Raw genomic sequence first — 17,649 nt, forward strand, 5'->3', positions numbered from 1 at the left:
TGTCAATTCGGTGAGGAGGGAGCTAGCTCTCCTTAAGTATTACCGAAAAATTATTCGTGCGAAAAATGCAATTTGGTTTGATTAATGAAAATACAATCTCGTCGATAAAAGAGTCGATAAACTCTTAAAAATTTTAAACACTTTATTTTTGCAATATATATACAATTATTAAATGTACACAGCTATATATGCTTGCGGTTGTGCTATCGCGAAAAATTTACTTTTCTTATCGCGTAAATTGACGTAAGGTAGCGTACCTCGATCTCTTTAATTCTCTGCTTATTCCACCTTTGAAATTTATCGAGAAATCACTATTATACTGGCACATAATATAGAATGGAAATCACCCAAGAGATATTTTTCGATATCTCTTTTTGTAAACGTACTTCTGGTGCAGAAATCGAATTTTTTCAACGAGAATAATATAATTATTATAATGGAATATTTTTGCTTCTCATATTATACGAAAACCAAAAGAGAGAGAGAGAGAGAGAGAGAAGGGAGGAGGAGAGGGAAGGAGAGGGAGAGAGAGGAGGAGGAAAGAATTTAAGGAGCTATAGAATGTTTTAGCGTCAAAATCTAAAATGACAAATCTACGACATTTCTCTCGTCACAACAATCTCTAATTCCCATATTAGACAATGGTACAGCTATTTCCTTGATGGCGCATCTTGCTGCTCTTTGAGATGGTAAATCCCGGACAGCATTGGTCTTGTTGTTGCGTCAACAACTGAGACGTGCTGAGATCGCTACTGATCGCCGCCGCGCACTCACTATCGTTGCCAGCTTTCACATCCGCGTTATTTTTTCGCGTCTGTAGCGCGAGATCCAATGACAATGTCGACTCGTCTTCAGAACTCTGTGAGGACGAGGATGAAGTGGCATTTATCTTCACTTCCGGTTTCACGTGCACACTCGCCGATTGATTTTCTACGCGCGGCGACAAGTTGTCTCGGTGCTGCCGGAAATGCTCCTCTGTGTCATTCAGGAGAGAACTGAACATGTCTGACGTGTTCTTGATGCTTACCGCACCCATAGAATTCGATCGACATTCTGCAACCACGCGAAAAGGAACGTTTTGTTATTTTATTCCTAAATATGTTCTCTCTGGTTTTTTTTACGAGAGACTGACGTACACTCTCGCTAGTTTTCAATACGATTTGCCAAGCGATAATTCGATAGTATGATCGACGATCGACGGCACACTCATGCATCCTGTACTATAGGAGTACGTGCCGTCGTCTCGTCGCGGCGTCTCTTGCAATCTGCATATTGCAAAAGAAATATATAAAGAGAAAAAGTAAGAAAAAAAAAATCTCACCTCGTATTTCCACATTCTTCGTCGGGGAATTCGCGACCGATCGTCGCGCGACATCTTGAAAAGTAATAGGCGAATATATCCTTCTTTCCTCGGAGAAAAATCCCGAGGATCCCGGTGGCGTCGGGGACGACATTTTCGACGAACCTCTACGTTTCGACAGGGCGTCTCCCGAAGTCGGTTTGTCAAACATGCCTGGGCTTATCCTGTCCACCAGACCTATCGCTCCCACCGAGCAAATCCTTTTCTCGGAGCTCCTAGTGTGCCATTGATGAGACTCCTGTATAGTGATTCCCTTGGTCGTGACAGAACGACATTCTCGCTTTTCCAACCAATAGGTCTTCATTGTGCCTGATGGTACAATATATCGGTAGAATTGCAATATCGATAGAATTATCCTCGACACACGTCTCGATAAAGCCTTAAAATTAAATATTAACGACCAGACAGATCGCAGGACAGATCTCCGTAAAAACAATGTGAAACGTACGTCAAGATGGTCTGCTTACCCTTTCCCTTCACCTCGATTTCTCCGCGTTCTTTGACCTTGTACGACGGCGATAGCAATTCCTGGGTAGATTGAGATATATGTATCTGCATAGCTTGGCTTGTCGCTTCCATGCGGGCTGCTGTATTGACAGAATCACCGAAGAGGCAGTATCGTGGCATCTTTAAGCCAACGATACCGGCTACAACCGCGCCACTGTGAACGCCAACACGTATCTGAAGATGGTTGCCTGTGTGAAAATCAAGTTTTCTTTAGCGCAATGTTAATTCTGCGCGCTACTTGATACAATATATAGTGAAATATGTATTGCGCAATGCACGAAAAGTGTCCTCGGAACGTGAGTTGGTAAAGGAGAGAATATAAAAAAGATATAAAAGAATTTTTTCCTGTCACTTTCTAGACAAAACCTATAATGAAATTAATATTTAAAGATAAATAAATTAAAATTTCAACAGATATTATATCTCCATAAAGGACGTATTTAAAATCATTTTTTTCACGTTATTTTCAGACTTGGAAAATTACAGCAATAATTTTGTAATAATGTGTCATAAGACCTTATGGCCAAAAACTCTACAGACTCGCTCTCTGGTATTGAGAGTAAATCGCTAACGTATTTTTTAAAAATTCGGAAAACGCACGAGGATGGAAAGACGCGCTTTAGAGAAAGATTGGGAAACTCCGAAAGCCGAATGTAGGTACGAAGAAAGACGTGACACGTTCTTTCACTTTTTTTTAATAATACGTATATACCTGTTGAACGGTCCTTGAGATCGGTTATCGCTTCGACCATATCGAGCGCCATATCGCATACGCGATCTGCATGGTCGTTTTCTTTTACCGGCGCACCAGAGACTACCATGTAAGCGTCACCGATAGTTTCGACCTTGAATGAAAAGGACTGCGCGTGATGATTTGTTATAAAAAAATTTTTTTAACATAAAAATATGTCAAAGTAAGGGTACACGTATTTTAACACGTGTTTTCTTGTCAAACTTGATTACAATAAAAATTAAACTATACGTGGTATTTCGTGCCAGATTAATGAATAAAAATGCACGAATACGAAAATCACGTAACGTCGAGTCCGTGAGACTAAACAAAATTTCCCGAGAGATAACACACGTGATATCCTTTTACCAAAAGTTCTCAAGTATAAAGAATACCTTGTAAACTCGATTTCTCTCGGTCAAAGTGTCAAACAATGAGTACATGGCGTTTAACATGGACACAACCTCCATCGGTGAGATCCTACTGCAGATCTCGGTAAAAGTCACCACGTCCGAGAACAGGATCGACACACTATCGAACATCTGCAAGCAAATGAAACGATCAAGTTTTACAATAATTTCGTTGTTAAAGAGGTATTTATTTATTAACACAATATGTGTGTGTGTGATATATCATGTCTCTATAAACTTTAACAATTATTTTTAGCACGCAACACTGTATGACTGCATGGTCGTTTCTGATATTGTACATCTGATAAAATATGAGAAAAAACACTTGATTATAATTTCATTTTTATTAAATAAGAGAGACGTTATTATTATTATTGTTGTCGTTGCTGTTTTTATTTTAGATAATGCTCGAATTCAATGCGATAAAAATTGGAATTTTTTTCCATCCTTTAGGACGTTTTCCATCTTGCTAACAGCACGTAATAATCTAGGTGAATAAAAGGATACGGACTACGTTCTCATTTTACCCTTATTAGTCGTACCTCGCAAGTATCAATCGGACTTTCGCCATTCCTCAAACGGTCCGCAACCTGTTTGGGAATCATCTGATATAACAATTCATCCGTACGCTTCATTTCTTCATCCAATTTCCTCATAGATTCCTCCAATTTTTTACTTTTAAGCTGTTCTTGATCTAACGCCAGTTTTAACTCCACGGACTGTTGAGTCCCAGCGAGCATGAGGTCTCTGTGTGAAGTCATTAGGTTAATAGTTGTTTGATCGACCGCTTGACACGAAGCTTACGTGTATATTAGTCGATTACAAAAGAGATGAAAACTAGTATAATTTTTCCAAGTTTAGTTTTCAATACAAACATTACAATAGTATAATATTTCTTCAACAATGAGATAACATTAGTCGGATAAAGGGTATAGGTTATAAACGTTTTTTTCTTCTTGAAATTGCCTCGACTGAAAGACTTTTTTATCTACCGGCTAAAATCGTGCATCGAGAGATCATTTATATAAAGGCCCGTCGCTATTAAAGCGTTCAGATCGGGCATGACAGGTGTACCGAGATACATCATCATTTTCCAATTGTCCATGTATATCATTTGACCTGAAAAAATGCAATTAACAACGTCATCTCTTAAATCTTTTGCGTCTGCACCATTGCGTACGCCTACGTTTTCTTTTGTGGCACACGTATCGACAGTCTTATTATATTGCGTATTTAATAAAAAGAGAAATCTTTTATATATATAGATAATTTCAGTGAATAGAAAGTTAATATTTCACGTAACACAGCTACTGGTTTTGACTACGCAACCATCAGTAATCAACAACTATAAATGTAAGCTTCTAAAGCTGATCAATAAATATACAAGCGTACCCTTTAATCGTAAAGTCTTATCTTCTACCGTTTCAAGCTCGTCGCTCAAGAGAATTTCGTTTCTGTGTCGATCGTCCAATCGTTCCGTAAGCACTGGCTCGACGGTAACCAACTCGAAAATGTTGTTCGTTCTATTCAATATCTAAATTATGCAAAATCAGTTAGTTGGAAATGAACTCAAAGTCTTATACCAGCGGCCTAGCAGATTTGGGAAATTTTGGGAAACTTGTTCAGAGATATTTAAATGTATCTACATATAAATCAAATACTTGGAAACATGGCTTAGATCGTCGCTACTTATTGTGAATTTGACGAATTTTCCAAATTGTCTCTTTTTGCTACGTTTTCTCTTACGTTTATAAAAATTTACCGATTGAAATTTAAATGCAATAAGTGGTCGAACCAAATCGAAGAAGTACGTGATCTTCTTGCCAACCAGATCTGGCAGTATGACCATTAGTGAATTGCCGATGCTCCTAACAACCATATCTGATCTGAAATGTAAACGGTTATTAATCGGATAGTGTTTTTTATTCAAAGATGCATGAACTTGCGGACGCGCACAGTTTTTTATATTGATACACAATTTTTTAAGAATTTCAAGTTGTTTACTCCTGCTCATTTGGATCCTTGTACGTCACGCACTGAATTATATAACCCAAATTTATATAGAATCTAGAGAATTTGATTAACAACATTTTCGCACAATTGTTTTAGCATACGCACCCGAAGACGATGCAGAAGGGAAATATCTCAAAGAGCACGCACGCTCCGATCGGCAGGTGTTTCTCCTCACGAGTCATCGCGAGCGATGCTAGCGTGAAGGCACGATTGTCGAAGGTAAGTTGAAAGGTCACGTGCACAGTGTCGAAAAGCACTTCCTCGCGTACCAGCTCGATCTGCAGTTCCTTGTGATAAAAGTGTCGGGCGACTTCCCTTATTTGGCCCATCGTGTAGTAGACGAAGCCCCGGCGTTTACTTCGATAGTGAAGAGTCAATCCTGCGCATTCGTCAATTTCTAGAACTTGGATTCTAAAATATATTACATAGCGCATATATAGACTAAAATGTTCTTCTTCATTTTAAGGACCGTTACATACGTTTAACAGACTTAAAACTAGTTGAAATTAACGAATTTTTATTGTGGGTAAAATTTAATTTTATTAACAAATGAAAATACATGTCTCGCGTAGAGCAGTAGTCTATCTCCTGAAAATTTAAGTAAAAAATATCAAAAATTGAGGTCTTGGCTGCTATTTTCCCGAACGGTGTTTGTAAAAACGACGTTCGCGATACCAGAGAGATACCTCCTTCGCCGACCTCTCTCATGTGAAACAAAAAAACGAATAAAACTAGTGCTTGTCATAGCCGATTTTGAAAATGATGATTTTTCATAAAATGGCTCGAATGGCAGCGATTTTCCTTTATTTATAAAAAAAACCAAGCCATAAATCGAAAAAAAATCCTATGACAAGCACCAGACTAGATTATTGTATTGAGAGTATAGCTGTAAAAAATTTCATGCAAATCGGTTCGCCGTAGTCTCCGAGATATTTCTGGTCCCGATTTTTAAAACACTGTTTCGGGAAAATAGCTGCCAGGACTAGAATTTTTGATATTTTTTATTGAACGTTTCGGGAAATATTCTCAAAAGACTACTCCACAAGACATATATTTCCATCTTTTAATAAAACATAATTTTAGCCACAATAAAAAATTAATTTTGATCTAATTTTAAAAGGCCTGTCAACAAACGTATATACATATATATGTATATATATATGTAACCCCTTAAATCTCATTTATAATAAGCGTTACATGTGAGTTGGTGAGTAATATACAGGGCGAAAGAAGAACGAAATGTTTTCAGAATCTTTTCGGGACACACGTAGCGGTTATTAGTGGATTGTGTAACTGACCTTGGCGAGTCTCATTTTCACAGATGAATGAAGGCGCTCGCATTCTCGGGTAAGAAAACTTGAGGTACTCGTGAAGGTTGTCTAGACCGTTGAGAAAGTCCCTCACGTGCCGTCCGAGCACCGAGAGTACGCGATCGTAACCGTACTGTCCGACGAATCCTACAAAGTGCACACCCATTTGATCGAAGAACTCCTTTTCCGTTACGCCGAGTACCTGAAGAGTAAGAGTACGAAGTATACTTGAATTTTTTAACAGTTGTGTCGAGTAAATGGACGAAACCATTTATCCGCTTTTGAATGCGTCAAAATTTAATGCTCTGCCTATACATGATATATTCTACATATTCTATATTTATATTTAACCATTCAGTCTTTGTGCCGATATTATTATTGTTTTTCTTGTTGTTGTTGTTGTTGTTGTTATGTCAAACACATTATTAATATGCAAATTAAACGATTGGATATACAATGATATAAGGACGAAGCGAAAATTAGAAACTACATATCTTATGAAGTATTTTATATTTCGCCTCTCTTCTTTCTTTATGAAAAGCGTGAAATTTTTTTGTAAATCCTAAATATAAAATATATTCCAGTTATGTGTATATTCGAAAGACGGTTAAGAAAATAATGCGACGCAGACATACCTGAATTGCTTTTTTCGCTAATCGCGGTATCAAGTTTTCCGGATAGACCTGATGAACACTAAAGCTCGGCTGATCCACGGACGCCTGCCTGCGGATCTCTTCCCATCTGTCCTCGCCATAAACCTGCCTTATATATTCGGCCAAGTTCTCCAAGATTAGACCGTACATGTTTTTTTAGACAAGTCTTGCCGAGTCTACTAGAAACATGTAATTTTTCACGAATAATACGACCTGTCGCACAAGAGCCCCGTCCACATAATATTTAAAATATATCTATATTAAATTCCTGTTTAATTCCGCTCTTGCCAACGTAATGATCTTTTTTCAGATATATGCAGACATGCAGATGACGCACTTGTGTGACAGATTGTAAACATGACACATTTTTTCGAAAAGTAAGTTTGATAAAATCTAGTCCTTGATAAGATGTACGTTTAGTGTGAATATCGAGACACTTTAACAGTTTAATGGTACATACGCATGTACATCTTTTCTGACTCTTGACGATATTTCGCCAACTTTTGTTCACCATGATCACTGACCTCGCTCACTAAATGGATGAGACCTGGGTGTAGTATGGGATCGATCCCTTGAATTGAAATCAACTTGGCATATGGATAAGAGCGCGATTATTATTAGATCGTTCATAATTTCGCTCACGTATGTCGGCTCATCGATGACCCTGCGCTGCTGATTTATTTCAGACGTTTCAACAATATCAATAAGTTTCGGCTTTGGCTCGCGTGCCAAAAACACATTCTCGATACGAAGTACTCAAACGATTTCGATAATTATAATGACTCTATTTACCTTTTGATATAACGAAACAAACTGCAAAGGTAGATAATCGTAAGAATTACACATTAACTTTAATCTTCGAGTTATGAATATTATCACGTTTGGAAATGAGAGTGAATGAGTGAGCGTGTGTGTGTGTGTGTGTGTGTGTGTGTGTGTGTGTGTGTGTGTGTGTGTGTGTGTGTGAGAGAGAGAGAGAGAGAGAGAGAGAGAGAGAGAGAGAGAGAGAAAGAGAGAACTCTTTTCAATCGCTTGATAAAAAAAGCTAGAGATAAAACGTGTCCTTTTTAACGATCTGATGATATCACGTTGTAGAATATATGACTTCGATCCTTAGCGCTATCTCTCCATCCTCTGCTTCATTCGTTGTAAATGCGTAGATCTTTTTAACCGCACTTGAATATTCTACCAACAAAGCCAGAAAACTATCGAAAAATGAAAAATCGAAAACTTGAATCTCGTATCTTATATTTGGTCAATATATACCTTGATGTAAAATATAAATATCCCGTAAATATAAATATTCAATTTCCAACGATATACATTATCTTTTTATACATACGCGTACAAATTTAAAACAAATTGGGGGATCGTGCATATGAAATCAATTTATTCCATTAATATCGTATGGGACAGGTTTCATGGCACTTGTGTGCATCAAGCATCTGCGCTTCTATTTATACGACGCACTTTCGCAAGAGCGTAAAGTCGCTAGAAAAATATCCTGAAATAAACACTCGCGCGTCCGATCTTATACTCCATCCAAAGGATTAAAGTTTTCAAATATATCCGATTTTATTTCGATGATCCTTTACACCGATCAAGAATGCACCTCTGGCCAGGGCCGATATATCACGATGCGAAGGTGATAAATTTACTAGCGTGGCATATCATCCTCTCTCTATCGTGGCAAATTTCATCTCTTATTGTACACGAATAACGAACACGTAGTTTCATTTGGTGAAAATAGTTTTGCTGAATCCACATACATGCACGTGTGCGCGCGCGCCCACACACACACTCTCTCTCTCTCTCTCTCTCTCTCTCAAGTTTCTCTATAATAAACTTTGATTTTCGTCTTCTCATTAAAGCGGTAATGACTTTCCTACAACAGTAAAATGCTGCAGATAGACAATTTTGTTTCAACGGAACATTTTTACGAATAAATTTTCGTCGGCAATATCTATTCTATAGACAAAATGGATTATACTGCGATATTACATTAGTTTGCGACAGCGAACTTTTGTCGCGTTCGCATCGAATATACAGTAATAGCGAGAGTTACACGCGGCAGCGTTTTGCCCGCGCGCACGCGAACGATCCGTCAGCTACTTGTCAGCTTTCTAATTATCCAACATAATCACTTTGTTACGATCAACATTGCAGCCAGATATGGGAATATGTTGAATCACTGATATAGATAGAATGAATCACTTACATGGCCTAAACTAGCCAGCACCCTCTTGCAAATCCGTCGGCGATCCTTTGCGGAGGCTGCGGCCCGCGGTTGCGGCGGAATTTTTGAAAGATGCAGCGACGGAGCGGAGAGGAGCGACAAAGCCGACGAAGGTCACCGGTAATCGGTGGATTCGATGGCGCACAGTGGTACCCCCTTCGCGAAACGCGGAATTGTATGTTCCGCAGTACAGTGCCGCGTACGGAATAATCAGATGGATTCGATAGACTCTCCCACCGCTTTCCGCAACTTTTCAATCTCGCCCTTCTCCCCACTTATTCCTACTTTCCTCTTCCGTCGTTCCATTTTCTTTCCTCAATCTATTTAGGCTCTGTATAGATGATCTCTTTCCGTCCCTCGTCACCACCCTCTCTTCCTTGCACCTGCAATCAGGGTCGGATTTTTCAACATACGTTTGAATTATTAAATCATTCGAGATTTTTAGTATTTTTCTGATAAAGGTTGAGAAAAAAGTGAAAAAGAAGTGAAGAATCTTAGGGAAGAATTAAGTTTGTTGTGTTATTACAGTTGTACGCCCTTTTATGTATATGTATATATGTACACAGGCGCACGCACACGCGCACGCACACACACACACACACACACACACGCTCGCGCGTCACAGTAAAAGCATGAAATCAGTAAATGTATACACTTACTAGTCAATGTATACATTTATTAAATTTTATGTTTTAAATTTATATCTTATTTTAATAACCAATATCATTATCACAATGATACAGATTGGGTTGGGTTAGATCAGTTAGGGCTGCGCCCTCCACCCCTCTATCTCGCTACACTCATACTTATAAATTAGAGCTCTTGTAAGTGTATACATTTACTGAATTTCACGCTTTTACTGTAACATTGTATATTCCTACTCTTACTATTTACCTTAATTCTTATTTTTTGATACATTTTTCAGTCGTAAGAGAGAAAAGCGGGGAATATTTGGTTTGTACAGGGGAAAAATGTCGCGCGCGCGCGAGAGAGAGAGAGAGAGAGAGAGTGTTGAACGTCCAATCTATCGTCAAAATTCTCCAAAATCGATATTCTGCTCGCGACTATAACAGACGATTAATGATTTTGTTGACTGGATGGAAAATCGAACGAAACCTAACCGTCGAGAATTCACCAAACTAGGGCCCACCACCACGTTCCAGGATGACCAGGCTCCGTTCCTGTCCGCTTGATCAATCCACTTGGTCTTCCCTCGCAGCGCTGTTAGCTAATAAGATCCTTAAGGACCCTGCTTTGCGTGTGACTCGATTATGAAATGCGAATTATAATTGTCCCGCCCGGGATAGGTAGCTATCCCGGTTAGCTATTACGGTTAATTAGATCGAGACGATACTTTTCCGCGTTACAACAATCACGAATCAATATCGTGTTCAATTTGGGAGATTGGAGAGATTTCAGCTAGCTCTCTGCCCCCTGCGCGCCCCATTACCGGCAGCACCGGCAGATATCCTTCCAGTCCTTTTGCAATTTTATATTCCGCCTCGTGCGTGAGCGCGCGCTCGTTGGAACAAGTCCTCCGATCCTTTCAATTTTGCAACGCAGATATTTATAATTGACCGTATAATTAAAATGGTAAAATTAGCCAAACGCGAGTTCAAATAACTTGCGAATACACAATATAGCGAGTAATGCGACTCTACTCGTAATTGTATCTTTTCTTGAATAATAATAATTATTTTATGGTTTACGTGTAGCTGAACGATTAAGCGCGACTTGGACGTCGGGTATAATAGCGAACGACAAAAATGTCGTTCATCTCCTATATTGGACAAACTTGGCACACTTGGCAAACGCAATAAGGAGCGTCATGTACGTCGATGTACGTCAAGTTTTGTGCTTTTATCGTATTACATTTTCCCGACACCGCGTATCTTATACTCAAATACGACGTGGGCGAAACACGAAAAAAAATGCAATGTCCGCGACCAACGACCAACGATTTCACAAACATGCTAATATATGTACAACATATAGTTGACCTGTCTACGAATGATGATCGTTACTCGCACGTGCAAGACCAGATACATTCTTTCAGATAAATTTCCAAGTTACACCCTCTCCCAAATCTACGTAAAGACGCGCGGCCTTGCAAGAGTAAGCCTTTTCGCGCGTAAAAAATCCACACACAGGATACGAAGAATTCTACAACGAACCTGATAATGGAGAAAGTAGGTATTTTTTTTACCGCATTAGAATAATAATCGCGAACAAGACACGTACATTAATTTCGTTCGTGCTCTTTTTCGGGCGATCATAGACAACTCCGACGAAACGTACGTGTGTGATGTGTGTGATCGCTATATTTCCCAGAGAAGTAAATAACATGAAAAATGTATTTAAGCATCGTACCGACTAGGAGCAAATAATAGAAATGATGATTCGTGATAAGATACCATAATGGAACCACTTGTTGTAATCTTCCCTTAAATCGAGCGTCACTGCGTCATAAGGTTGAAGGTACTTTCTGGTTTTTATCGTAAATACGGTCTAGTTGTCTAGTTCCTGTCAAAAAATAAGCGAGTTACTGAAGAAAAACGGATAAAACTTAATTTTTTTTAACTTGATAAATATTTGTTTATTAAACTCAAAAATTGATTATTTTCATCGAATGTATGCCGATTATGAAATTATAATTACTCTATCTCTATAATTTATATACATATATGTATATGTATATATTATGGTTTTTCAAATGTTAAAGATTATATAGGTACTTACTCTGTGCGTAACGTTACAATTTCAATATTATATTTTCCTATCCGAAAAATCCAGAATAAATAGATTTTCTCGGTCTCTTACAAAAGTGCAATTTCGCAAAACATATTTTACTTATAAAATTGGACTTTTCTTTCAAGTTCTCGACGCGGGTCGATTACTTCTACGCGATGATCCCAAATTCCAAGATAACTTGACAGTATTTCTATAATTTACGGGTTTTATCATACAAATTTCAACGACTCTAAGCATATATTCATCTTATTTTCTTTTCAGTATTTATTTTACTATATACGTATATAAATACGTACTTATAGCTTTATAATTTACGTTTCCTATCCTATCCTATTTTAATTTAATTTATTTTAATGCGCGTGCGCGTTGTCTTCTTTCAGATTTTCTTTACCATTTTTCGTTTTTTTTTTTACTTTTCTTGAATATTATTATTTTTATTAATTTTCAAAATATATACTGCAGGTTTGATTAACGTTTCCGTTATTATGCAAAATATTTTAATACACGTTATAATTAATTTTTGTTTTATATATATATATATATATATATATATATATATATACATACATATATCAAAAATTCAATTCGAACCATTCAAACGATTAGAGATTAGATTGACGCCTATGTCCGCGTTAATCCTGGCTAATCCATATCCACGACCACGACGTCAGTCACGTCACCCGCGAGCGCGAGAGCGACGACGCTACACGCTAGGTACTCCGAGCCTCCGAGCTACTCGCTACTGCAGAGGCGGTCGCGATATCTACTGCATTATCGAGCACAAAACTGGCATTTCCTGCTATTCGACGTCAAGCTTGACGTTACGCGCGTCAATGAGACAATAAATCGTTATCCCCATCGAGCGGATCGAGCCCGTCGATTACTAATGAGCCGTATTAATTGTCAATTGCTCCCCGTCACGACGTCACACGACGTCACGGCGTCACGGTTTTTCACCTAAACCCACCCTAACCCTAAACCTAAACCTAAACCTATAAAACCCAAACTAAACTAAAATTATCCGTGACTCTTATTAATTTATTACTATTTTTATTTATTTTAATAATATAATTTAATTTTTGTTATATTCATGATCTTACTAACCATACTTGGATGAGATATTGGATATATGTATATGTACATTGCATACATTATATGCGCTCGCGCGCGCACACACTTAAACTTTAAAGGTCCGTGTTTATTGTTTTTCTATTCTTTATCTTGAGAAATAGTGCTCCGAAAATGCAAAGTTGTGATACATTCTTCATCACGTGACCATCGTTTGACCGTGCAATTAAAAAAGGGTAATACTTACGGAGAGCTCTCTCCTCACCGATTTCGCTGACGTTAGGCTTAATCGACGCGTTTTTGCACAAAACGAACGAATCTGGCAGAAAAAAGTCCCGCTCTGCCCCGCGAAACGAGATATTAACTGTTAAAGTTGACGACTATCAGGTATTAAACCTGTCATACCGACGAATCATATTACTGTGTTTCGTTAATTTCAACCCACAGAAAATACGTTGTTAAAGCAGAGAATAGTTGATATATGAAAAGTACATATTTATGTGTACTTTTCATATACCAACTATTCTCTGCTTTAACAACGTATTTATGTTTCGTTAACTTAAACGCTTTAACAGAAATACGTTGTTAAAGCAGAGAATAGTTGGTATAATATGTACATAATAAAATACATAATATGTACTTTTCATACCAACTATTCTCTGCTTTAACAATTTTATTTCTGTTTCGTTAACTTTTACGCTTAATATCTGTAACAGAAATAATTTGTGTTTTAAAATATTCTCTGTTGTAATCAAAATCACAAACTTGAAAACAATATATTAAATTTTATTATTTATTACGTGCATAAATATGTACTTTTTCATATATCAACTATTCTCTGCTTTAACAACGTATTTCTGTTATAGATATTAGGTAAGCGTTGAGATTAACGAAACACAGTAATATGATTCGTCGGTATGACAGGTTTCATACCTAATAGTCGTCAACTTTAACAGTTAATATCTCGCTTCGCGGGGCAGAGCGGGACTTTTTTCTGCCAGATTCGTTCGTTTTGTGCAAAAACGCGTCGATTAAGCCTAACGTCAGCGAAATCGGTGAGGAGGGAGCTCTCCTCAAGTATTACCAATTTGTCGACAAAGACCAATCGATGAAAAGGATAAGGATAACAACATATGAAATGAGTATATGTATATATTGCGAGATAAACTCTTTTATACTCTTTTTATATATCGGTAAGAATTGTTAAAAGATGTATGATTTTAAAACGTGCTCCAATTTTCCATTGTCACGTATGTACACACACGTATGTACACACACACCCATATCTCTTAGGGCTGGTCTACAATGAGTGTTGTAAGTCGTAAGTCGTAAGTCGTAAGACGTGACCACGCACAGTCCATTATTCTCCTTGCGGTCGAAGAATAATGAACTGTGCGTGGTCACGTCTTAAGCGGGGAGCACACACTTCTGCATAACGCATACGGCGTAAGCATAAGAAACTTGCGTGGTCTCGTTCCTTCGGCACATGTGTATGGACCACGCAGTTTTCTTATGCTTACGCCGTATGCGTTATGCAGAAGTGTGTGCTCCTCATTTTACGATTTACGACTTACAACACCCATTGTAGACCGGCCCTTATGCGGGGTCTACAATGGGTGTCGTAAGTCGTAAATCGTAAGACGTGGCCACGCACAGTTCATTATTCTTCAACCGCAAGAAGAATAATAGACTGTCCGTGGTCAAGTCTTACGATTTACGACTTACGACACCCATTGTAGACCGGCCCTAAGGCCGTGGCACATGGAAAAACTTGAGCAGTAAGCAAATCAGCCACGCACAGTCAAGAACTTGAGGCACGGCCCTAAAGCGGTAGCGACGCCATACCGTTGATTTCTTAAGGCCCGTGCACGTAACAAAGTTTTAAGTCATACGCGTAAGGCCGTAAGAAAATAGACCACGCACAGTCGCGTATTCTCCTTATGCGCTATGCGCAAGTTTGTCTGGATTGACCTTAAGCTATGCAATTTTGTGTGCGATGGCCTTAAGAGTCGGCAGCAGGTGACTCATCATCAGGCAAACTCTGAATTGGCACGGTGGAGACCTCTGCTGTCGGGTTGGCTTAGCTGCGAGTCCGTATTTTATTTATCATAAATTTTTAAGAGCAAAAATGCAATAAAAATTTGTAATAAATAAAATACGGACTCGCAGCCAAGCCAACCCCCGACAGAGGTCTCCACCGTGCCAATTTAGAGTTCGGCTTCGGCCGTGTGACTTCTGTCGACCCTTAATGCTACGCTTATGCAAAGCTATGCATTTTGTATGCGATGGCCTTAAATGTGCACATACACATATACATTAACAACTTGCACAATGAGGTAAGCCAAGTGACGTAACTTTTTAAGCTTAAAAATAATAGAGACACACACATATGTATCACGATCGCGTATAGCGCGCGTACAATAAAGACCCATATGTTATACATACATGCAATATGTTTCTTACACAATTTTATTAAAAAGTTGTGTTTATAAATTTATACAACGAGAGAGAGAGAGAGAGAGAGAGAGAGAGAGAGAGAGAGAGAGAGAGAGAGAGAGAGAGAGAGAGAGAGAGAGAGAGATGATGAGCTAGAAATGAGTTTAGTCGGCCTTGATGAAAAGGATGAGTATTCTCCGCGAGAAGAGCATATTATACTTACACACGTAAGACGGTGCTTTATTAGTATAGTTAATATTTAACAGAGATAACTCTGACGCGCGGCGACTGTGATAAAATATGTTCCTCGTAAACAGCGCATAGTATTGTAACGAACTGTGCGTTACGAGATAACGTGCCTATTAAATTAGTGACTTCTTAACGGGGACAGTGAAAAACCGCGGTATGATATTTCGATAAGTTTAATTTTCCATATCCTATACATCTTATATATACATATTTATTCCCATCACTGCATACACACCACACACACACATTTTTTTGCACGTGCGTGATGATAAAATATATAACACGGTAATGAAAAAGAGGAGAAACGAAAGATATAATGTTGTCTAACACTTGTTGCGATCTTGCTTTTTCCGCGATTCTTTTCCACTACACGCAACCACACGTACGCTTGTTCACGTATTCTACGAACTACGTAGAAAAATTTGAGACGTTGAAAAAAATTGAAACGTACAAATACGCTTTTTTTCCAACTGCACTCATTTTAATACGAGTAATGCGAGTGAAAATATATAATATATAGATATATCTCTGAAGCGACACGTGGAAGGTACGTGAGCGATTAGAGAGAATATAAAAATAAAATAAAAGTGGACGAACTGATATACTGCGCGTATATTTTGAAAGGACAAATATCTGTGTATAATTAAAGGAAACGGAAGAAACGATACGATAGAATGGAAAAGAACATACCTATAGCTATTTACCATAATAATGTACATACTTGCAAGCGCATGTTGTATGTAACGCGCGCAACGTGCGGAGGCAGGGGACCTGAGATTGGTTGATTGAGTGTTAAAGCGCGCGCCAATCGACCAATTGCTGATGGCCAATCGACCAAGTCAATTTTCCGTTTGAAATTTGCAGTTCTTCGCAGTCTACGTTGTGCTATGCCGTGAATGGGGTGTGTTCGTTTTCACCACGTTTCATCCATTTTTCATGGTGTCGTGTAATCGCCGGAATGCTGTGTGAGTACTTTATTCTTTCGTAAATCGTCGCGGATGAAATGTGTCGGTCGCGATAAAGTGTGTTTTTCATCCATTCAGTGCATCAAATGCGGAGAGCACATCGAAAGGCGTTCAAAAGGTAAGACGAAGGGTATAAGGTATAAGGAAAGGATTTACCTTCGAAACAATGCAGGTTTAATCAAAGATCAAAAGTTTTTCGAAAGTTCTTCACTGGCGATCGCGGGATTCTGATTCGAAAATACGAACGAACAAAAAAAGTGAAAAGAGTGAAATGCGTATGTGAAAATTCCTAACTCTAAACAAGGTCAATTTTTCTATCTCTATTGTTATTAAGCCCCATTAAGCATTTCTCTGAATTTTTCTTTTTTTTTACACTTTTTCAACACAGTAGGTATAATATCTATACGTTTTTACGTATTCTTTTAACACATTTCACATTTTGCTTAATGGTATACATTAACGGTATATGATATACTATATAGATAAGCATCTATTGTTTTTTTTTGCTTATCAAGTCTAGTTTATCGAATATATAAATTTATCGAGATGAAAAATATTCTATTCTTTTGTTCGACGAAAGAAACTCGATAATTTCAAAGAATGAGTGAATAAATTTTGTAATATTAAGAAATTATTTTCTATCTGTAATTATTTTGTGTAGGATAGTACATCATATTTTAATTTTAATCTTAATAGTTTTCAAGACGATAAACTTTTCTCATTGTTAATGATAACTGCATGGTACTTGTCGCGATTGTTGATCCAGCAGGTGTACCACAAGGTTATATATACGTGTTGCTGAACATTGTTTATATTAGATTAAATCAAGTGTGTTTTTTTCATAGTTGAAATCAAATGTTAAGCATATTTGTGAAAAGGTAAAAACAATTTATTTAAACGAGGAATGTTTTTATATTGAAAGATTATATAAATTAAGCCGCTCATTAATTAAAATTTATTA

General features: G+C 37.9%; 2 protein-coding genes and 1 long non-coding RNA gene across 16 annotated transcripts in view; 2 read left to right on the forward strand and 1 right to left on the reverse strand.

The window, feature by feature from the left end:
- The window catches only part of LOC139819280 (uncharacterized), a 42,580-nt gene extending 37,344 nt beyond the window's left edge, over positions 1 to 5,236 (forward strand). Inside the window, exon 4 of the long non-coding RNA XR_011733667.1 lies at positions 5,117 to 5,236. This is a non-coding gene — a long non-coding RNA (uncharacterized lncRNA). The remainder of the gene's footprint in view (positions 1 to 5,116) is intronic.
- Gyc88e (Guanylyl cyclase at 88E) lies at positions 120 to 12,922 on the reverse strand. 9 transcript variants are annotated; one of them, XM_071788477.1, is made up of 16 exons: positions 12,562 to 12,922; positions 11,959 to 11,995; positions 11,634 to 11,742; positions 9,202 to 9,602; positions 6,966 to 7,162; positions 6,319 to 6,532; positions 5,126 to 5,399; positions 4,770 to 4,893; positions 4,400 to 4,541; positions 4,000 to 4,126; positions 3,550 to 3,754; positions 2,993 to 3,139; positions 2,580 to 2,712; positions 1,828 to 2,055; positions 1,322 to 1,669; positions 120 to 1,053 (listed from the first exon to the last, which is right to left on the reverse strand). In XM_071788477.1, exons 5-16 carry the CDS (start codon positions 7,131 to 7,133, stop codon positions 635 to 637), a joined length of 2,529 nt encoding a protein of 842 aa, XP_071644578.1. In that variant the 5' UTR covers positions 7,134 to 7,162; positions 9,202 to 9,602; positions 11,634 to 11,742; positions 11,959 to 11,995; positions 12,562 to 12,922; the 3' UTR covers positions 120 to 634. The 9 variants fall into 9 exon arrangements, with proteins under 9 accessions (XP_071644578.1, XP_071644576.1, XP_071644579.1 ...); XM_071788475.1 differs by having other exon boundaries at positions 11,959 to 12,160; XM_071788478.1 differs by having other exon boundaries at positions 12,538 to 12,922.
- A 2,824-nt stretch (positions 12,923 to 15,746) lies between these two features.
- Dh44-r1 (Diuretic hormone 44 receptor 1) overlaps positions 15,747 to 17,649 on the forward strand; it is a 42,087-nt gene continuing 40,184 nt past the window's right edge. For 2 of the 6 annotated variants that reach the window (XM_071788484.1, XM_071788489.1), the window contains exon 1: positions 15,911 to 16,806. The gene's annotated coding sequence lies outside the window, so the exon portion shown is untranslated. Of the gene's footprint in view, positions 15,878 to 15,907; positions 16,807 to 17,649 lie in introns of those variants that run through there. The other 4 variants (XM_071788485.1, XM_071788487.1, XM_071788491.1 and 1 more) reach the window with 4 other exon arrangements.

Source organism: Temnothorax longispinosus, chromosome 9 (assembly GCF_030848805.1).
Source record: "Temnothorax longispinosus isolate EJ_2023e chromosome 9, Tlon_JGU_v1, whole genome shotgun sequence".
NCBI lineage: Eukaryota > Metazoa > Arthropoda > Insecta > Hymenoptera > Formicidae > Temnothorax > Temnothorax longispinosus.